This window comes from Miscanthus floridulus, chromosome 10 (genome assembly GCF_019320115.1).
Source record: "Miscanthus floridulus cultivar M001 chromosome 10, ASM1932011v1, whole genome shotgun sequence".
Taxonomy (NCBI): domain Eukaryota; kingdom Viridiplantae; phylum Streptophyta; class Magnoliopsida; order Poales; family Poaceae; genus Miscanthus; species Miscanthus floridulus.
Genome location: NC_089589.1, coordinates 90,126,536 through 90,150,423, shown reverse-complemented (window position 1 = coordinate 90,150,423; position 23,888 = coordinate 90,126,536). Strand labels below are relative to the sequence as shown.

General features: G+C 43.8%; 1 protein-coding gene across 1 annotated transcript; it reads right to left on the bottom strand.

The window, feature by feature from the left end:
• Positions 1-654: 654 nt before the first annotated feature.
• On the bottom strand, positions 655-5,996 carry LOC136489015 (uncharacterized). Its single transcript, XM_066485766.1, has 5 exons — positions 5,731-5,996; positions 4,465-4,558; positions 2,080-2,135; positions 1,066-1,969; positions 655-713 (listed from the first exon to the last, which is right to left on the bottom strand). The coding sequence occupies exons 1-5, from the start codon at positions 5,994-5,996 to the stop codon at positions 675-677; spliced, it is 1,359 nt and encodes a 452-aa protein (XP_066341863.1). The 3' UTR covers positions 655-674.
• Positions 5,997-23,888: the final 17,892 nt, after the last annotated feature.

Here is a 23,888-nt window from a genome sequence, read left to right as displayed (position 1 = left end):
GGATGGATCATAATTGGTACTGCCATCTCCTGGAAAAACTAATGACCATGGAGGCTTTGGTTAGGCCACGATACTCAACAACCAACTGATTTTCACACAGATTGAACAAATCACCCAACTTTAGAAATGGACCAGGTGGTGGCCATGGTTGCTGTAGCTTCGAAAACACCTTCTCATGGTGGAGCATTCCCTTGATGGCGAAATCATTCATGGTGAAAACACAAAGGTTGAGAAGCAATACCTGTTGGAAATAAGTGCCTAATATATATTCCAGATTTTGTTTGGAGGAAAAACTCATAGATAAAAAATGATGCAAGCACATAACACAAGTAAACAGGCAACATATTGACTAGAACAGGATTGCGCAAGAAAATTACTCAATGATCCCGCGCAAAACGTAGTCGAACGTATTGAAGTAGATGTTGCAGATCACCAAGCGGTCGCGTGTAGACGCTACCCAAAAACCTGATTGCCGCCCCGTGCAGGAGTCTCGCGGCAGTGGTTTCGGAGATCCCGCTCTCTTCAAGTCCGGTGCACGCCGAACTCAAAGGTCGACGAGGCGCAGCAGCGAGAAGCTCAGCACAGCGAGTGGGAAGGTGAGCGTGTGAATCCGTACCCTTCAACCAGGACGTCTCCTGGTTTTATAGGCCTTTATAGTGCATCAATTCCCTTCATCAAGCAGTAAAAACTGCCCAATTTAATGACAGAAAATGCTGCAATCAAACAGCAGAAACTGACACACCTTATTACTGTTTAAAACGGCAGTTTCAATCACATTGAAGCGCCATTACGCTCAGCATAAAAAATAGAAACTGCACAAATAATAGCCTGCTGCATAAAAAATAGTCACAAGTCACGCGATTTTTCACGCGAAAAATGCGCGCGAGCTGCGCATGCATGTAGCAACAGTCTCCTTCTCTCTCATTTTCACCTATTTTGCATAGAGAGGAGACTCCTATATTTAAGCAATGCAACCTCTCCTTGAATTAGCAATATGGGACTATAGGTTGTGCATGCTTTGAAATTTTCAGATTAGGCTAAACATGGGCCTAAATCCAACGATACCTTGAACATTGCATGTGTATCCTCTGTACCAACGCCATACCCCGAATTCAGAGTAACAATCATTTGAGTAGACTTTGAGTTGGTGCTGTTGAGCTTGACGTCGGCAACCAATGTTGGAGGCGAGTCAAACAAGGACTCCTCTGGTGTTGAAACGTCCTCAGACAAGCTTTGCCCGAGCAGGAAGGCGACCTTGGTATAGTTGGGGCCGATGTTGGCTTGAAGGCCCAATGTTGAGAACTTGGTGTGCGTCGAGATGAGAGGCACAGGGCTGCCGCTCAGCGGTGAAGCTGAGGTCGATGAGGGCTTGTCCTCGGCACCGGGGGCGAACTCGGCGTCCACTGCGTCAAGCGTGGTGCCGACGCCGGCGCGGAGGTCGGCTGACGAGGTGCAGGCACTGCGGTGGAGGAGGTCCATGGCGAAGGTCTTGACGCGTGCGTGCTCGGCGAGTCGCCAGAGGTACCGCTCGGTGAGGCGGTCGGCGAGCATGACGAAGTCCCGGAAGCGGCGGCGCATGGAATGGCGGCGCTGGTTGGGGTCCCCGCGGTGAACGCTGGTGACGAGGCACGAGACGTAGGTGGGCGCGGATCCGGGGAGGAGCGAGGTGGCGGCAGGCTCGGTCTTGGTCTGCAAGTCGGATATGGCGAGGAGGGAGTACTCGGAGGCCGCCACGCGCACGGATCTCGGTGACGCAGATGAGGGCGAGGAGGCGAAGTCGAGAGCCGTGTCCTGGCTAGGAGCGGAGGTCGGGGAAGATGTGAACGCCGTCGTGAAGGCCGTTGATGGCTTGCTGTTGGGGAAGTTCGCGGAGGCAGGAATCCCTCGCTCCGGCCTCCGGGTCCTCGGTGTCGGCGGTGGGGATGGTCGTCGATGGAGGCGACCAAGGCGTCGCGGTAGCTCGGCTCGGCTGCGCAATAGAGCATTCGTCTCCTCCAGCTTCGTTATGATCTGAGCGAAGATCAATTCGTCGTCATGGTGGTCACCAACTCCGGCACGGTGGTGGGTTGGCTCGGGTACCGATTGTCACCGTCCCAGATGCCAGTGGTGGAGCCAGGAATTCGCAGCCAGTTATGCTGCATATAAAAATTTTGAAGCAAATATGCAATATAAGTATATAACCGATGATAAGTGGTAATGGCCATAAGCCCATAACAAATCCATAATAGATTGTAGGTAATTTTTTACTATTTGACCTTCTTTTTAAATAAAATTTATATTTAGTCTTCTAAGAGACTTAAACTCATCTTTGGACAGTAGGGTCGACGCCATGAGTTCTGATGTTGAGGTAACATATCTCGACGCCACAGATCTTAACGTCAAGATGGCTTACCATACATAGAAAGAAATCGTACGTGGCCGAACTCAGCACCAGAATACATAACACCGAGGTCCAGTTTAGTTTGCAAAAAATTTTGCAAAATTTTTCACATTCCCCATCACATCGAATCTTTGGACGTATGCATGAAGCATTAAATATAAATAAAAAATAAAACTAATTACACAGTTTAGACGAAATCCACGAGACGAATCTTTTAAGCCTAATTAGACTATGATTGGACACTATTTATCAAATAACAATGAAAATGCTACAGTGCCCATTTTACCAAAAATTTTGGAACTAAACTGGGCCCGAGTTTAGCGCCGTACATCTTAGGCACGCAGGTACCGGCTTCAAATCCTATGGCCAAGTGGAGAGAGACATGGGGCGTCCGGACAGAGGCGACGTTGGAGACCAGGCGCGTGCGGCGCACGCCACATGCGCGCACAGCCTACCAGGCGCGTAGCCCGGCGCCCGAGCCAACCAGCAGCCTCGGTTCGCCTTGCTCCGTCTCCCGCGCCGGTTTAAAAAAACGACGGGCTGCATGGGGGGCACGCTTCGGTCTCACTGGCGTGTTGCCAGACCTACGCCCTACGAGCCCTTCTCCATGCAGGCACGCTCACTGTTCGTTCACATGTTCAGCTGGCCTTTGCCCGCTGCTGTGGCTGGCTGCAACTAGTATGTCTACAGTAATTCTACAGTGACCAGGCGCCCGTCTGTCTTGTCGGGCTGTGTTATACTGTTCTTCAAACTGTTGCTGCTGTGGTTACACTGCTCCGTCCGACGAAAACCTACTCATTAGGGATGCAAAATTTTTGGTAAAATGCAAAGCGCTTTTCGTTGTTATTTGGCAATGAGTATCTAATCATAGTCTAATTAGGCTTAAAAAATTCATCTTGTAAATTTCGTCTAAACTGGATAATTAGTTTTATTTTTTATTTATATTTAATACTTCATGTACGCATTAAAGATTCGATATGACAAAAAATTTTGAAAAATTTAATAAAATAAAGTGGAACTAAACAGGGCCTAGAGAAAGGCCACGAATCAAAGCCGAACTGCCCTAAGGACGAAGGCTCTGCTACGTTTTTCTACGAGTTTTTTCACCACGCGGCCTCTCGCACTGGCGCGCACGTAAAAAACTATTGAGTGCGTGTTGAGTTCGTAAAATTTTTTTCATCTCATCGAATCTTTGAACGTATTCATAAAGCATTAAATATAAATAAAAAATAAAACTAATTACACAGTTTATATGAAATTCATGAGACGAATCTTTTAAGCCTAATTAGACTATAATTTAACACTAATTATCAAATAACAACGAAAATGCTACCGTACCATTTTTTAAAAAATTTCACAACAAGACCTGAAGATGTGACATGCGTTGGAATATATGGAGTATGATGGTCTACACTAGCACAGTACACACATGCTCCCGTGACGTTTTTTTTATTGAAATATACATCACATCAACCGCATGGGAGCATCCTTCCGATATGTCTTTCTTATTTATTTTGGACTTGTTTATAGTACATTTATACTATTTGTATTAAGATCCTAGAGGAAGATCTATGTTTGACTGAAATAAAAAAATAAGCTGAACATTTTTATCAAACAAATCGGTTCAATAAAAGGAGGAAAGCACAACGTGGTTAAACAAATCATCGAGGTAAACAGGATAAGCAGGTAACAGAAGTCAGCTAACAGCATTTCACTGTAGTTGCTGCTGCTGGCTGTGGCCTCTCTTATATTTCACTGTAGAATTACTGTAGACATACTAGTTGCGGCCAGCCACAGCAGCGGGCAAAGGCCAGCTGAACATGTGAACGAACAGTGAGCGTGCCTGTGTGGAGAGGGGCTCGTAGGGCGTAGGTCTGGCAACACGCCAGTGAGACCGAAGCGTGCCCCCATGCAGCCGGTGATTTTTGCAAACCGGCGCGGGAAAAGGGCGCAAGGCGAACCGACGCTCTAAGCTACTGGTTGGCTCGGCCGCTGGGCTACGCGGCTGGTAGTCTCCAACGTTGCCTTTGTCCGGGCGTCCCACCTCTCTTTCTTCACTTGACCGCAGGATTTGAAGCCAGTACCTCGGCGCCAAGATCTATGCCGTCGAGCTTGGCGCCATGTATTTTGGCGTCGAGGTACCAATCACGTGAGGCAGGACTAAAGATACTGTTCCGGCTGATTGTTGTGAGAAGAAAACAATGATTTCCTGAGTTGGCCAGCCAGCCAGCGGCTTAAAGCCAGCCGAACACGCCCCGCGGCCAGCGACGTGGCTTCCACCACGGGTTCTGTCGGCTGTCCCTAGGCGCAGCCACACGCCCCTGCCCGACAGTGGTAATGCATTGGAGGTTGGATCCTTCTTTCCCTAGTGTTCCGCGTGTCCGCTGGCCTCGTCAAGCTCATCGGTCCGTGGGCATCCTCCTCCTCTGCCGGCCAGGCTAACGCTAGCCACGACCCCGCGCCCCTGCCTGATGGCACCGCCCTGCTCCACACGAACTTGGTGCCTTGATTCGGATGACAGGAGAACCTTCGTGTTTTTTTGAATCCCCATGGTCCATTCCTTGTCTGATGTTCCTTTATTAAGTCTCTCAAATGTCCTGTTCCTGGAAATTCCAAGCTTCCAATGTGCTTTACGAACGCGGATTTAGAGGGTAACTTCTCCCTGTCTCTTCTCAGAGTCAAAGGAACATGAGCTTTCCCAACAGTTATTCTGTGTGGCATAATGATGTTAATATTGTCTTCTTGACAATGCTGAATTGCTGATTCCTTATGTATACCCTTTGTATTATCCCATCAACCGCGAAAACAAACGAACGTACCTAGCACATAGGCGTGATCACCAGCTGCACACAGCAACGCGCCCTGCCCGCCCGCAAGCACGTGGGGCCCGCCGGCGCTAGTGGGGACCGCCTCCGCCTTCCCACTCTGGACACCGAGACAAGACAACAAAAAGGTGGGGAGAGAGATGGAACACTCGATCTAGTTTGAAACATTCAGATGCAACAATTGCAACATACGTCTGAAAATAAATGAAACATTGTAAACATACGTCTGAAACACTCGCAAAAGTACCTGAAAACACTTAGAAACCATTGTAAACATACGCAACATATAAATAAAACTCATGCATCATATGTGTGAAAACATATGCAACATCTAGATAATAAATACACTTGCAACATACGTCGGAAAAAAACAGATGAAACATTGGGAACAGGAGCTTGCAACATACGTGTACAACCATTGCAACATGTGCAACATCCCGATCTACTTTTGCTTGATCCGTATGAAACACTTGCAACATATCTCTGAAACATTTGAAATACTTGAAACATATGATTATAACATACCATTTCGACGCAAATATCTTTTTGCTGCTTAGAGAATGGAGGCTCGTCGGCACGTGGAGTTCGCCGGAGGCAGCGGTGGTTGTAGGTAGTGGCTCGGTGGTGGCTGCGCGCCAGGGTAGGGAGGCAGCGGCGCCACACCTGGCAGGGCCGATAGCCGAACACCGCGACTCGCAGGTGGCTGCGTGCCTAGCAGGGCCGGCAACGACGCCGCAGCGACTCACAGGCAGCTGCGTGCCGAAACCAGGAGAGGCAGCCGTGCGCTTCATCTAGTAGGGCTGGCAGTCGAGCGCCGCATGCAAGAGCGGTGCCAAGCGCCGTGTATGGGAGTTGATTTTGTTTTTTTATTAGGCATGCGGCAGTAAGTGGAGCAAGACGTCCGGCCTCCCGGACATCTTAATTGTAGCATTACCTTAGCTAAAAGGGATTCTTTAAAACTCAATCTGCTTTGTACAAGGCAGAAAAAGAAATGGCGTCCAGGATAATGGATGATAGTCCAAGAAACGAGCCATATCTCGTTACAGCAAACTTCAAATTTTAACCATCGACGCCAACAGGGATTTAGATAGAATAGAACACTAAATTTCAGAAATGTCGGGCTCTTGCAATCTACAATGTCTGAACCTGAAACTAGCCAGTCTGCAGTTCAGGACTCCTCGGTGCACGATGATGCACTCTTCGTACTTCCGATCAACTCAAGCAGAAAGTAGATTATCTGGACTACGGTCATCCACATCGCGTCCAACTTTATCTAAAAGAAGATTACAATTTTTACGAGCGCACGATCAGCAGGACTCTATATGCAGGCTTCATCGTTTCTCTTCTCTTACAGACATGACAAGGACAAATTAATCAGAAGCAGTAATAATAAGGGATGAGATATTAAGAATCCAATCTCGTTACACGAAATGTGTGAATTCTTTATCTTGAACTCGAAGCTATCCATCCAGACTATAAATTGAAGCCCAAACCCACGTGGCCATGGGCGGCAGCAGCGGTATGCCCCATTCCTTGGCATACACAAGATTTGAGAGAAAAATTAATAAGCATACACACATTTATACGTATCTTTATATATTCACGTCATTCTGTGCAAATATGGCTCATAGGCTCAAAAAAAGAGCCGATTCTGGCAGCCCACGAAGGAACAAAGACCAGAAAGGGAGAAACCATCTATTCCCAGAGACTTCGTCGCTCGCGTGACCGCGTTGCCCCTGTCCCTTTCCCTGTTCGGCTGTTGCGCGCCGCAGCACGAGCACCTCCCGTCCAGCCGTACTTTGGTTATTATTATGAATTTGTTATGGCCATTATCACTTATCATCCATTATATTGCATATTTGCTTAGAAATTTTTATATGCGGCATACCGGCTGCAAATTCCTAGCTCCCCCACTGCCACTGACGTGGCCATGCATCCAATCCAACACACAACCATGCAAAGCGCCATAGCATCGTCCTAGCTAGATCCTGAGACTCCAATGCAACACGACATGGCTTCGCCCAAGGTCATCGCCCTGTTCTTGGCCTTCGCCATGGCGGCGGCGGCGCTTCGTCCCTCGGAAGCTGCGAGGCTCCAAGTCCAACAAGCATTCAAGCCTGCGGCCGCTGGTCAAGAAGCAGCAGAAAAGGTGGCCGACCATGCAGCCGGCGGCGTGCCACGCCCATCGACACCTCCGGCTGGCAATGGCATCCTCGCTGGCCTACCTCCAAACCTCCTGGCCGTCATTCTGGGCCTGCCTGAGATGTACTAGGTCAAATGCCATCAAATTTTGACAGGAGCTTGATACATAATTTATCTATAACTTTTGTATTCACCACTTTCCCAGCAAACCAAATTATCATGGTGAACTTTGCAAAGTTCCCAGAACTGTCCAAAAAGATATAATGCAAGGAAATATTTATTAACTTATATTGTAAACATATAATTGGACAAAAACAACTTTACTCACTTATCACATATATCACAGGAACACCAGAAAGTAAAGTGTTCACCACCAATTCATTTCTTTTAATGCCTTTCTTAATTTATTTAGTTATTTAAGAGGAATGATAAACATATATGAAAACTGCATCATTTAATCTACAAAAATTATAGTAGGTACTACATGCTCTAAGTAGACTACTGTGACAATTTTACATCATTCGAGCAAGTATAACATCCTACACAAAAATAACAAGGCATAAAGGCTTAAAATAACATAAATAGGAAATCCTCATGCAAAGTGTCAAGCAACAGATTTTATATTTTTCCTAGCATCCTTAAAGTACTAGGAAATCCTCCAATACATTTCATGCTCATTGGATTCATAGATAAATTACTAAAATTCACACAAAGACCATCCAATGATAAAAGGAAAATCTATAACTCAAAAACTATACATGCACTGTCTCTCGAATTTTTACTAGAGCTTCTACGCATCAAGAAGAGCTCACCAATAAAATTTCATAATATTTGGAGCACAGGAACTCAAGATATAAATTAAACAAGTTTGCATCTATTTAAAAACACATTTCAAGTTTCAATTTAATTCTTCTAGAAATTCTACGACAAGTGTTTATGTTATATTTTTCCTAAATACTACACTTCACCATCATCCTAACAAAATTGGAACCACCAAATTTGGATCTACAAAACTGGAGATACAATTTTGACAAAACAGCACTCAAATCTAAATTATTTGAACTATCCTTTTAACACTCAGTCACTGGCAGGCGGGGTCCACCGGTCAGTCGGGCCCGCACGTCAGTGACACTAAAACAAGGGAGGCGGCTTGCTCGACGCGGAACCGGCGGCGCTCGTCGACGGCAACGACGAGGAGGGTACCTCCGTGTTCACCATGACCTCCCGCACCGATTGACATCCTAACCCTAAACCCTACCGGCCCCTAAGTACCCTGGCCATGGAGCTCGACGGCTCGGCCATGGCGCACGGCGGCGCGCGGCCACGTTCTGGCCTGGCTGGACCGGCGTTGATGGTGACATCTTCACCCGAGCATCAACACATGATGGAGAAGGCTAGACGAGAGCTAGGGAAGGAGGAGAGAAGCAGTGTTGTGCTGGCCACGGAGAGCACAGCTTCGGTGAGGTCCGACCGGCGACGGAAATGAAAATGTGGCCACTACCTTGGTTCTCCGGCTCAATGGCGAGGTGGCTGAGCTAGAGGAGGCTACGGTGGAGTTGTGGGTTAGCTAGAGGCAGCGATTTTGCGGTGGCGAGGGTGCTCGGCAATGACGCATGCTCGGCAGCAGTGGCAGAGGCGGTGGCTGTCACGGTGGACGCTGCCGGAAAAGGAGAGTGAATGAGAGCGAGCTGGGAGGGCAGAAGGACGTGGCTTCGTGCGGTGGACAGCGGGCAGTGGTGCTAGGCCAGCCATAGCGCGTGGCGGCCACGCGGTGGCGGAGGCCTATGACTGGTCGGCACTGTAGCATGTCTGAAGTTTTTGATTCAGTTGTTCAATGGTGCCGACTGACAGCGCCATTTCCACGATCCAAAACTTTCAAACCGTGATGATCTAGCTCATGGCGTAGTTGACAAAGTTGGAGATCTACATGCGGGCTACAACTTTTACAATTGGAGCTCGAGCTGGTTTGGCTTGGTTTGGGAGATACAAGGCTCCAAACATCAACACATGAAACTGAAACTTGCTTTGTGACTTAGAAAATTTTCAGAGTCTCCATTTAGACCTCAAAATTGACTTGTGGGCCCTTTTTGAGCATGTTCTGCATATTTTCATGAGATGGTCATAAAATAATTTTTGTTCCTTATAAAATTTGCTACAACTTTACTTTAGGTTGCTTAGATATGCAAACACTCTAAGCTATACCTTTTAAATAGTCAAACCAAGGAGTTCTAGGGTCAACACTAATCAAACTATCACTTGGAAACTTAATTAGGCACAATGATCAACATGAACATTGTTCCTAATGACATTCTAAGTGTAGCTAAGCTATTTAAGAGTATAATTAGCCACACCACACATTGATCACACCAAAAACAAGCATCACATGCATTGAAACAAGGAAAAACAAGTGACTTGTTACTTCTGTTTCAAAACCATGTTTCATACGTTTCATGAGTTTGTGGCATAGTACTAGCTAACCATGTTTCACTAAAGTGAGTTGCACATGTTGCACTTGAGTGTTGCACACTATTCCTTTCCTAAAGCTTGTTTCATTCCATCTAAGCTCATGAATCGATGAATGATGCTCATGTTTATGAAATGCAAGTGCAAATGTGAAAGCCGAACACCTGGGGTGTTACAGCCCTCCCCCCTTATAAAAATCTCATCTCGAGATTTGGCAAGCATACCATTGTTGATAAAATTCCTTATAACCTTCCCTCAAATAATCTTCTCTTTCCCACGTTGCATCGCGTTCACTACCCTGATTACTCCACATGACCTTGTAAAACTTGACCACCCGACTCCGAGTCATTCGCTCACGAGTGTCAATTACTCGGCCCGGTTTCTCTTCAAAACTCAAATCCGATTTTAACTCGATATCCCCTAGTGGAACTCTCTCTTCAGGGACGCGAAGACATTTCTTCAACTGAGATACGTGAAAGACATTGAAGATAGCACTCATCTCAGGATGTAATTGGATCTTGTATGCTACCTTACCACTCTGTCCTATAATTTGAAATGGACCGACATATTTCAGCGTAAGCTTTCGCTTCACACCAAAGCGTTGGACACTCTTCATGGGTGAGACTTTCTGATAAACGAAGTCTCCAACTTCGAACTCGATAGGTTTTCGACGGCGATCAGCATAACTTTTCTACCTAGCTTGAGCTGTAGCCATATGGGTTTGGATAGTACGGACTTGTTCTTCGGCTTCTTGAAACAAAATCAATTCCATAATATCTCCTTTCATTGGCTTCCACCCAATTCAACGGAGTTCTACACTTTTTGCCATACAAAGCTTCAAATGGTGCCATCTTGATACTCTCTTGATAACTATTATTGTAAGAGAATTCAGTTAGAGGCAACCACTTTTCCCATGAACCCTTAGACGAGATGACACACGCTCTTAGCATATCTTCTAAGATTTGATTTACTCGCTCAGTTTGTCCATTGGTTTGTCGATGATAGGTAGAGCTTCCTACTAACTTAATTCCCAATAATCCATGTAAGTGCTCCTAAAAGCGAGCAGTGAACTGTGGTCCTCTATTAGAGACAATTGTGCGAGGTATCCCATGAAGTCGGACTATCTGATTGAAGTACAACTCCGCATAGTCAGTTAGACGAAAATCTATGTGGACAGGAATGAAGTGTGCAGACTTGGTCAGACGGTCTACTATTACCCAAATAGAGTTAAAATTCCTCTAAGTAGTAGGGAGTCCAACAATAAAATCCATACTTATCTCCTCCCATTTCCAACCTAGAATAGAGAGTGGCTGAAGCAATCCAGCCTTCATGTGTACAGCTTTAACTCGACAACAAGTGTCACACCTAGCCACATAAGCGGCTATCTCTATCTTCATCTTGGTCCACCAAAAGCGAGACTTCAAATCATGATACATTTTACTACTACCAGGATGAATAGATAATTTCGAGGAATGTGCTTCGGATATATTTGATTTCTAAGCTCTCTATCCTTCAGAACCACTAACCTATCCTTGAACCATAACACGTCATTCTCATCTACCTAAAAATGCTTGGTTTCTTGCTCTTTCATCTTGCGCTTGATGTGGAACACACCTGGATCTGTCTTCTGTAGCTCAATAATTCGACTCTGTAGAGTACAACTGATAGTGATGTTGTGAAGGACTATAGGATGTAGGAGTTTTGACAATTGGAGGTCACTTTCAATCAAAGAGTGGCAATGAGATTTCCTACTCAAGGCATCCGCAACGACGTTTGCCTTGCCAGGATGGTAGTGCACTTGGAGGTTATAATCCTTGATCAACTTGAGCCATCTTCTCTGATGCATATTCAACTCAGGTTGAGTGAAGATGTACTTAAGACTTTTATGATCAGTATAGATGTTGCACACATTGCCAAGAAAATAATGTCTCTAGGCCTTCAAAGCATGAACAACTGCAGTGAGTTCTAAGTCATGCATAGGATAATTCACCTCATGCTTCTGAAGTTGGCGAGAGGTATAAGCAATGACTCTACCCTCTTGCATAAGAACACCTCCTAAACCTGTACCTGATGTATCACAAAACATATTAAAAGGTTTCTCGATATCCCGTTGCGCCAAAATCAGAGCTGAAGTTAGAAGGGTTCATAGGGTGTGAAAAGTCACATCACACTCAGAAGTCCAGACAAACCTCGTGTCTTTTTGTAGCAACCGAGTCATAGGCTTGGCTATTTTAGAGAAATCCGGGATGAAGCGACGATAATAGCCAGCCAATCCCAGAAAACTTTGAATCTCGTGCACTGAGATTGGAGCCTTCCAGTCCAACACTTCTTGCACCTTGGTGGGATCCACCATAATTCCACCATTGGACAACACGTGTCCGAGAAAAGTTACCTCACAAAGCCAGAATTCACACTTGCTGAACTTTGCATATAGCTTATGTTCACATAATCTAGTGAGAACCACTCGCAAATGTTCAACATGATCTTCTTCATTCTCAGAATAGACCAAGATATCATCTATAAATACCACCACAAATTTGTCCAACTTAGGCATAAACACCGAATTCATCAAATACATGAAGTGTGCGGGGGCATTGGTCAATCCAAAAGACATAACAAGATACTCATACAGACCGTATCTTGTAGAGAATGCAATTTTTGGAACATCCTCAGGCTGAATTTTGATTTGATGATAACTAGATCTCAAATCAATCTTGGAAAAGACTTGCTTTTGATAACTGATCAAATAAGATATCTATGCGTGGCAGAGGGTACTTATTCTTGATTGTAACTGCATTCAAAGGCCTATAATCTACACACATGCATAGTGATTAATCCTTCTTGTTCACAAAGATAGCTAGGCACCCCCACAGAGACAAACTAGGACAGATAAGGCCTTTCTTTAGAAGTTTGTTCAACTGGGTCTTAAGTTTGGCTAGTTCATTGGGAGGCATTCTATAAGGCCTTCTAGAGATGGGTGCTGTACCAGGTAGCAACTCTATCTTGAACTCCACGTCCCGATCTGGGAGAAACCCGGGCAAATCATCTAGAAAATCACACACTACAGGGATATCTGCCATAACCTTCGCTTGCACCGCATTAGATGCACAAGAAAGATTGATGTCCCTGGGTACCTGCACTAGAAAATCTTCCTGATTACAAGGATATCTGAGCATGACTACTCTAGTCAATGTATCAATAAGCACCCCATGATTGCTTATCAAGTTCATTCCCAATATCACGTTGATACCCAGCCCCGGTAAAACTACCTGATCAACCTAATAACTTCATCCCTCTATCTCAAGTTGCATGTCCCCGACTACGAGCTTAGTTGGGATAGTACCACTAGGCAGCTCTAATACAATAACCCTCACCCTCAACAGTGTATGTTTTCTGCATAAACTTGGATGCAAATGCAGGACTAATAAAAGAATGTGAAGCACCCGAATCAAATAGTACAACTGCGGGGTGTTGATCAACCAGAAACTTACCAGCTATTACTACCTCTCCTGACAGAATATCAGCAATATTACTGTGGTTCACCTGCCCCTGACGGCCACCTTGGTAGTTATTCTTCTTAGGGTAAGGGCACTTCCTTGCCTAGTGACCTGTCTTGTTGTAGTTCCAGCAGTGGCATGTTGCTTGGAGGAACCTTAGAGCTGCCTTGACTAGTAGTGCCCTTTGGAAGAGCAACTGTAAAAGCCTTGCAAAATTCAGTCCTACCTGGATTCTTCTTCTACGGTGGGCGGAACTTAGTAGCTGATGCCAGAGGACGGAATGGAGCCTTATGTGTGACTAGAGCCTTGGATTGTGAGGCACCCGCCTCATAGGCTCTCTTGTGAATCTTTGAAGCAACATATATAGCATTGTTGTTCTCTTGAGATAAAGCATCACTAACAAACTCATTAAAATAAGCACACTTACAATTTTCCATAGTCTTCATCAATTTGGGGCTAAGTCCCAACTTGAAACTAGCAATCTTCTTGGCATCAATGTCAACAAACTCAGTAGCATACCTTGCAAGGTTATTGAAAGCCTGTAGGTATTCATTCAAACTCTTGTTCCCCTGGGTTAGCTTCATGAATTCTGTATGCTTGATTGCCATGAGACCAGGAGGAATATAATTTCCCCTAAAAGCAGACTTGAACTGACTCCCAAGTGATTTGGGCATTAGCGGGCATAGTGGACCGATAATGACTCCACTAAATACCAGCTGGCCCATGCAGTTGGTGAGAAGCATATTCAGTCTTCAGCACTTCTGTCAAGCGAAGCAGATGTAATTTCTACTCAAGAGTGTTTAGCCACTCATCAGCTTAGAGGGGCTCTTCAGTCTCCTTGAAGATCGGTGGTTTAGTGTCATGGAAATCTTTGAAGTCGCTATACTGATTTGGTTTCGGTCCTTGGCATGCACCACGACCATCACTGATTTGCAATCGTACGGAGAGCCTTAGCCATAGTGCATTGTCCTTCAGCAAGAATTACCATCAATTCCGCTATTGTGGGTGGTGGTGGCGGTGGAAGATCATCATCATCACCAGCCGCACCAGTGGAACGAGTGCGAGGCATCTGCAATAATGCGCAACCAGCAATTATTGATGATGTTAGCACATTGGAGAGGAACAATATAATTATGCTAAACTGAATTTCTTGGAGAGAATGTACAATTCATACAATAAACAAAGGCAATAATTCATTCTCCAATCACCACATCATCAATTAGATTACTAGCGACATACGCAGTGCATTCCAACATGATAAGTTTTAAAATTCACCAACTAAGATAAGCGTCCTGAAGGGAGCAGATTAAGGTACATTATATGCCATGTTCGAATTAAAAGTAGATCCAACATCTGTCATAGTACCAAGTCCATTACACAAATGGCTGCAAAAGCTTAAACTAGTGAGACTTGCTAGTTAACTACTCATCGAAGTGGTCACTGTCCACATCAGAAACACCCTAGACTTCTTCAGGATCTTCCTCTTCTTCTTCATTTGTAGGTTTAGCTACATTGACACCCATCTGCATGTCCTCTTCTTCTTCATCGGCCTCAATCACTTGAGGTCCACCCACATTAGGATACCTTGGAATGGGGTGAGGAATAGGAAACAGACGATTGTTCAGTTGATGGTACTCAACCTGAAGCTCTTCAAGCTGCTCTTGGAGCTCATGCTCCCTTTGAAAAGCATTGTGGTTAGCCATGATCTAGCCCTGATGCCTTTCTTCTACCAACTCTAAGGCTGCATCTCTATGACAGGTCACACGATCCAACTCCTATACTGCCTCATCTCTCTCTATGGTGAGGTTCATAAGCTGGTTATGAAGCTCATCTCCCTCGCATGATGCTTGCCCCCACTGCTACAGGCAATAATTTGCAATGCCCCAAATCTCATCTACTTCCTAGCTGAGCTTGCCCACATGTCCTCCGCCCTACTGGCGATACTTGCTGGGCACTGCAACCTGAACTTGTGCTAGGGCTATCATTGCCTTGCTAGCTTCTTCTAACACACTAGAGAGGGTGTCCTTGCCTAACTCTACAAAGCTTCAAGACGGCCATCATAGCACTCATTCCTACATTGTCGCTCTGAACACGTTCACCATGGCCTCAAACCAAGGCCATGACCAACTTCTTGAGTCCACTCAGCATCTGTAGGAGCCACTCAGGGAATGGATGCAGCTGGTCCACCCACTAATTCATCTCCGAAACTCTGTGTTATGTCCATAAGCACATCAAGGGCAGCAACTTGCGTGGCTTCCCATGGGCTTTGCTCATCAGTCTCGGTGCTCCACCCACTGCCACAACTGGTCTCGTGGGGTTCTACGGCACAACCAAGGTCACATTGTACCATGGCACCCCTCCAAATGGCACCGTCTGCACCCATGTGTAACAGGGCGCCTCCGGGTACCCAACTGAGCTTAGCACCCTCTAGAGAAAGGTAGGCGTACCAAATTGGTCCAAAAAGGTGCTGCTACCAGGAGGAAACACAGGCACGGCCATCTATATCAAAAGGGATGCAACTCTCGTGAGAGGATTATTTTGTTGAGAGATGTAACTTAATAATTGGGATAAGCGATTATAAGGGAGGGAGTAATACAATATGAATGACATGAGTGAATATGATGCATGCTCGTTCTGTACGTCCTCACAAACCTAAGAAAAATTAAGTTCTAGCAGAGTATACTGTGGCATACATATGTTCTCTCAAATAGCGGTAACTAGTCGATCTACACAGTGCGTTGTTAGCGTACCTGCAGAAAATTTCATTGCAGCCCAACCCAACAATATATAATGCTCACAATGAAAGTAGTAACTAAGATACTCTCCATATATACATCCCCGGATATATATAGTTTGATATCCAAAACTACTCGACAGATATACCCACAATTAAGTACCTTCATATGTACGTGTATGCAACATGTAAATATTCCTAGTAACCACAACTAACTCTCTCCTAGACTAACAGTTGGACGGTCATGCTCTCACAACTCACACTTACCTTGGAGTAGAGGCAATTGATCCATACATTACCATTCAAGCGAATGGCACCCATGTAATAACACGCCGCATGGACGATGAAATAGAAATAACCACTTTCTCCCAAGTTAGTAATTATATAAGCCACCTAAAAGTCCTTATGTGGGCTACAAGGGATGTGATCACCTAGCACACTATAAAATTTCATATTTTTAAATACTTATATATATAGCTATAAGTTGGAAAACCATTTTCGCAACAAAAGCTTTTGTTTTTAAATACCCGTATGGCATGTTTAGTGTTGAATCTAACTCTGATACCAGCTGTCATAGAACCGAACTAATTTATAAGAGCACAAGTACAAACAATCACCGAAACGATCAAATTCCCGCACTTGAGCCTATATAAACCCGGTAGTCAACTGAAAACCACGAAGGATTTCAAACCAACTTGCATACAACCAAGATCACAGTAATTCAACATAACACATCACACATTACAACATTTCACAGACGGTTTGCAGATATATTACAACACCTCAGAGTCATCGTTATTACAAAACAAGTCTTGTAAAGTAGCGGAAGCAAATAGTTTAACTCACACACACGAGTTCAAATACAAGTACCAGCTTGCTGATCACATCCCACAAAAGCATTTGGATAAGATAAATAGAGATCATGCACGTGATCTAGTCTTCGTAACCCACCGGGTGGAGACAATACTTACAGAAGCCCTGATAAAGAAGGTCATCTACAACAAGGGGGAATAAACTCTGAGTATGAGAATGTACTCAGCTAGACTTACCCGTCGAAAACCAAAACAAACGACACCAAGGATTATGCATAGCTTAATTTAGTAGATCTGGCTGTCACTTTCTTTTTGTGGAAAAGCATAATTAATAATGATCAACTCTTAACCTGAGCCAGTGGCGGACCTAGGATTTCAAAGTTGGGTATGCCCAAACCAAAGAAAAATTTTAGTTCAAAGATACAAAAGTTAAGAGATACATTTGAAATCTAATCATAAGGGACAATGGCGCTGCTATCTCGGTCTCTGCTTCTCTTGCATTTGGATTACGATGGTCATTAGTTGCAACTTCTTTTTTTTAATCAAAGGTTGGCTCTATGGCCTTTCTATTGGAAACACTGGCTCAACTAAATCACGAGCAACTAGAGTATTTACAAATTCTGGAAAGAGGTATGCCCAAACATATAGGTCACTCGGGTCCCAACTCATAGCAAGCTTTGCTAAGTCATGTGCGATAGAGTTACAAGATCTAGGGATAGAAATAATGCCACTACATATTGAAATGCTCTTGTAACATGAAATGAGTATCCTTGATCATCATCCCATAGGTTGCCAAATCCATAGTGGAAGATTGTAGAGTATGCTGTAGAACAGACGAATCAACCTCAACCTGAGTGTAGAAAATGCGGCCGAAGCTAGGAACGTGTGCCAACATGGGAAGGGATTAGCTTGGGCCGTCACCCGTCGGTTGTGGATAGTGGGCCGGTGGGGAACAGATGAGTGTAGAAAATGGGTCGCGTGGGCTGCTTTGGATGAATAGACTAGTAATCTTAAAGCTTACCTATATTATACATGTACATATACATAAAAACTAATTGTTTCCCCAAAAATGTTCGGTATGCCTGGGAATACCCAGGCACAACTGTAGATCTGCCCATGACCTGAGCTAGCAGTGACTTTTAGCCATTAACCTGCCATCTATATTAGCACCTGGACTAAGCAATCATTTGATTAAGATGCAAACATTAATAACCATAGCAGGTATAAATCGTGGCAACATTATCATCATCATCCATTTAACCATATCGTTAAATTAATTGAATCTACGTTGCCGCTGCTCAGTCAAGTTCTCACTATCTGGGAGAAATGACTGATTTGAATCGATTCCTATCCAGCTGGAGGGGTATTCCTAAACACAAACCCTGCTTCTCCCATTAGGGTCGCAATCAAGTCACCTTTAGCACAACTCCGGAGTCGCGAGTCCGAACAGATCGGCATTCTCAAAGAACCACTCTACCAAGGTTGATCGGGACTCTAACCCACCTTGGGCTTATGCCAATGGCTCTCCGCACATCCTTACTACCTCCAGAATGAGCGCCACTGCTCGTGTTCCCGGCCTGAGTCGAGCTACCAGGCTTCGCGATTAAAACGAGTTATCTGGCCAGCTAAGTGTTAGGCTGCGTTCAACATGACATGAGGACGTACAGCGTATCGGTCCTTAAACGACACAGATGGAGTCACTATGTCCAACCCTACACAAGACTCCGCCTGGTCTTGATTCATTATTAACATAGTTCTTTTCCACGATAGCACATATAGTCAACCATGATCCACCTCATCCTAAAGCTCGCAGGTGATAGGAAATCACCTGACTTCTACCGCACTAAGCATGGCTAAGCATTTAACCTATTCCTGAACTTAATTAGGATTCAAGTGCAATATCTAGACAAGGATGGATATATAATGCAACAATTGGTTCCAACCAATTCCTATACTTAATGCATCATCAACAATAAAAGATACTCAAGATATTTGTAAAAACATGGGAGACTAAGAATGCTCTAGGGCTTGCCTTTCAGGAAAGAGGATGGGCGGTGGTCAGGGCACTCGGGCAACTCCTCCTCGGCGGTTGCTTTGTCGATTGCCTGAACCTCGGGCTCCCCCTCCTGGCTCGCTCCCTCGAACTCCAGAAGCGTCACTCTCTCCGGCACACCTATTTCATGTATGCGCAAGATAAATATCATGGATGTACATGAATGAAGTTAGGGATGCTCGAGGAATGCACATGCTTACTGTAGTCCATATTTTTTGACTTAAGCTCTATTCAAATCACTTTAACTTACCAAGTTTATACAACCTAATGTACAATTGCTCATCTTCAGTTAAGGACCTAGCACCTGCACCTAAGCATGTTCTCAAGTTAGGCTAGCACCTAAATAATCCACAAGAACATTGCAACAAAGCATACACACAAACATTCGTATTTCAGCAAAACATGAACTATGCAGTGGTATAGTAAACTGATCATAACCGAAGATCTATATTTCGAAATGACAAGCAACAAGACAATTTGGAAAGCTTATGAAATTTGCCTACAATTCATTTTGCGACCTCAAGGCATGATTCCAACCTTTACCAGGTCGAATTTATAGAACCACATAATCAGGTGCAAACAAGATAGAGAGCAAGCAAAACTGTGATCCAACTTTGAACGACTGTAGCTCCTAAACTACTAGGCCAAATGCCACCAAATTTTGACAAGAGCTTGATACATAATTTATCTACAACTTTTGTATTCACCACATTCCCAGAACTATCCAAAAAGACATAATGTAAGGAAATATTTATTAACTTATATTGTAAACATATAATTGGACAAAACCAACTTTACTCACTTATCACATATATCACAAGAACACCAGAAAGTAAAGTGTTCACCACCAATTCATTTCTTTTAATGTCTTTCTTAATTTATTTAATTATTTAAGAGTAATGATAAACATATATAAAAACTACACAATTTAATCTACAAATATTACAATAGGTACTACATGCTCCAATTGGGATACTATAAAAATTTCACATCATTTGAGCAAGTATAACATCCAACACAAAAATGACAACGCATAAAGGCTTAAAATGACATAAATAGGAAACCCTAGTGAAAAGTGTCAAGCAACAGGTTTTATATTTTCCTAGCATCCTTAAGGTACTAGGACATTCTCCAATAAATTTCATGGTGATTGGATTCATAGATAAATTACTAAAATTCACACAAGGATCATCCAATGATAAAAGGAAAATCTATAACCCAACAATTATACATGCACTGTCTCTCAAATTTTTACTAGAGCTTCTACGCATCAAGAAGAGCTCACCAACAAAATTTCATAATTTTTGGAGCACAGGAACTCAAGATATAAATTAAACAAGTTTGCATCCATTTAAAAACACATTTCAAGTTTCAATTTAATTCTTCCCGAAATTCTACTATAGGTATTCATGTTATATTTTTCTTAAATACTACACTTCACTATGATCCTAACAAAATTGGAACCACCCATTTTGGATCTACAAAACTAGAGATACAATTTTTAGAAAACAACACTCAAATCTAAATTATTTGAACTATCCTTTTAACACTCAGTCACTGGTAGGCGGGGTCCACCGGTCAGCCGGGCCCGCGCGTTAGTGACACAAAAACAGGGGAGGCGGCTTGCTTGACGCAAAACCGGCGGAGCTCGCCAACGGTGACATCACCGGTGACAAGGAGGGTACCTCCGTGTTCACCATGACCTCCCGCACCGATTGACATCCTAACCCTAAACCCTACCAGCCCCTAAGTACCTCGGCCATGGAGCTCGACGGCTCGGCCATGGCGCACGGCGATGCGCGGCCGCGTTCTGGCCCGGCTGGACTGACGTTGATGGTGACATCTTCACCAAAGCATCAGCATGTGATGGTGAAGGCTAGACGAGAGCTAGGGAACGAGGACAGAAGCAGTGCTGTGCTGTCCACGAAGAGCACAACTTCGGTGAGGTCCGGTCGGTGGCAGAAATGAAAATGTGGCCACTACCTTGGTTCTTTGGCTCAATGGCAAGGTGGCCAAGCTAGAGGAGGCCATGGTGGAGTTGTGGGTTAGCTAGAGGCAACGATTTTGCAGTGGCAAGGGCGCTCGACAACGGCACGTGCTCGGCAGTAATGGTGGAGGCGGTGGCTGTCGTGGTGGACGTTGTGGGAAGAGAAGGAGACTGAATGAGGGCGAGCTGGGAGGGCAGAAGGACACGGCTTCATGCGGTGGACAGCGGGCAGTGGCGCCAGGCCAGTCACGACGCGTGGTGGCCACATGGCGGTAGAGGCCATTGGCCGGTCGGCACTGTAGCATGTCTGAAGTTTTCGATTCAGTTGTTCTATGGTGCCGACTGACAGCGCCATTTCCATGATCCAAAACTTTCAAACCGCGATGATCTAGCTCATGGCGTAGTTGACAAAGTTGGAGATCTACATGCGGGCTACAACTTTTACAATTGGAGCTCGAGCTAGTTCAGCTTGGTTTGTGAGATATAAGGCTCCAAACATCAACACATGAAATTAAAACTTGCTTTGTGACTTCGAAAATTTTTAGAGTCTCCATTTAGACCTCAAAACTTACTTGTGGGCCCTTTTTGAGCATGTTCTGCACATTTTCATGAGATGGTCATAAAATAACTTTTGTTCCTTATAAAATTTGCTACAACTTTGCTTTAGGTTGCTTAGACATGCAAACAATCTAATCTATACTTTTTAAACAGTCAAACCAAGTAGTTCTAGGGTCAACACAAATCAAACTATCACTTGGAAACTTAATTAGGCACAATGATCAACATGAACATTGTTCCTAATGACATTCTAAGTGTAGCTAAGCTATTTAAGATTATAATTAGCCACACCACACATTGATCACACCAAAAACAAGCATCACATGCATTGAAACAAGGAAAAACAAGTGACTTGTTACTTCTATTTCAAAACCATGTTTCATATGTTTCATGAGTTTGTGGCATAATACTAGCTAACCATGTTTCACTAAAGTGAGTTGCACATGTTGCACTTGAGTGTTGCACACTATTCCTTTCCTAAAACAAACACACATAGAATATAACAATATGTTGCAATGTTTCAAAAACATGTTTCATACAATCTAAGCTCATGAATGGATGAATGATGATCATGTTTATGAAATGCAAGTGCAAATGTGGAAGCCAAACACCTAGGGTGTTATAGTTACGACAACACTGTCAGTTCGTTGCTAACTGGCAGTGATGGCCCGCTCATATTGTATTGTTTTATAATTGATTTTAATTTATATTTTTTCGTGGAATCGGGTTTCGCTTTATATACGCTACGTAGATGATAGGTCCATCAATATTAAACATTACAAATGTTACGGTTATAGTTCAAATGTTCTTATCTAGATCTCGATCCCTCAACATAAAAAAGAAATGTTCTCGGACTTCACAAATTGTGCAATGCTTCTCATATTTCTTAGAATAATCTGGTGAGCCGCTCTGGGCCATACTGGTCCTTGTACTTCACGGATTGTGCAATGGAAAATACTCCATCTTTTTCCAATACCTCGGCTAAGATGAATTTTGCGAGCTCCAATTGCAGTGCAACGATCTCCATGTCTAACAGCCTTTGGTGGTTATATTTCTTGCACTGTTGTTCAAAAAAGATGATATCCAAAGAGAAACAGTAAATCATTTTGTTGAATTATTAACAAACATAAATGAAATGGGGATTATACACACCTACTTATCGGCTTCTTCTGATTTTCCGCCGATGTAGCGAAGCATTGCCCACATTACATAAAACCCGCATTCATTGTTTCCCATCGGCTATGATAGGTACTTCCCCTCCATTTCGACAACCTTGAATGGGACCGACGGCCCACCGATATCTCTTCTTCGGACACTAAGCAACATTAAAGGAAGAAATATTAGAAAGCGGTATGTGTGATTAGAAAATAATATGTTATTAGGATCACTTACTAATTCAGCACTGCCTCTAGTGCATCCAGAAGATGAAATGGTTTTTTCTTCGAGTCCCACACCTCGATCATATTTTTGGCAAGATTGACACAAATGAAGACAAAATGGTTGTTGCAATCACAGAATCCTAATTATTAAATAATCTTAACGAAAAAAGAAGCATAAAATTAAAAGTCGAGAACACATACTCGCAGTTGTAGGCTAGAAGTATGTGAGTTTTCTTCTTCATCACGAATTCATCGAAAACAGCAATCAATCTCTATTTCAGGTCTTCCACGTCACATCTATGGAGGCCTAGACATGTCCTCTCATTGACTCACAAGGGGTCCAAGAAGCCTATGTAATCCCATTTGCTTTTTAGAATAAAAATTTTGCTATACACCTACATAAAATCATGGGAAGTGCTCAAAAGTTAACAATTTGTGTCTCGAGAGAGTAGTTAATTATAATATCGTGCGTATAGGGTACTTACATAGCCCACAACGTCAACATTTGAACATCGAGAGAGTGTTTCTGGTATAGCTAGAACAAGCACTCCCACTCGACATTGAACTTCTCTTTTTTAGGATAATGGAAAACATGTGGCGAACGGATAATAACCTCAAAACCAAAGTTGTCCGTCTCTGTTGCTTGAGCCATGTAATACTCATTTAACTGGCGCATATATGTTGTCAGATTTTTATACTCATGATCGGGAACCAAAAGATTGCCCCTTTCATACTTCATTACCAGTGTTCCTGTCCCTTATACATCATAATAGATGTTCGCGACCTCTTCCATGGTTAATCCTGGGTTGTCTCTAATGTACTTCTGTATGTTCCTTAAATCTTTATTATGTATTTCTTCATTTCTTGTTTGGACTTCAACAAAAATGAAGGCAGTGAGGCACAGAGATTGAAGAAACTAACACAATCTTCCTTCAAGATGTGTGCTGTAAATTTTTCTTTCATCAAGGTGGTAACGCTGCCACTGAACAACCTTTTTATTTTCTGTTGGTCCACTTTGGGAGCATTAGCGACCGAATCCAAGGACCTTTTTTGTGACT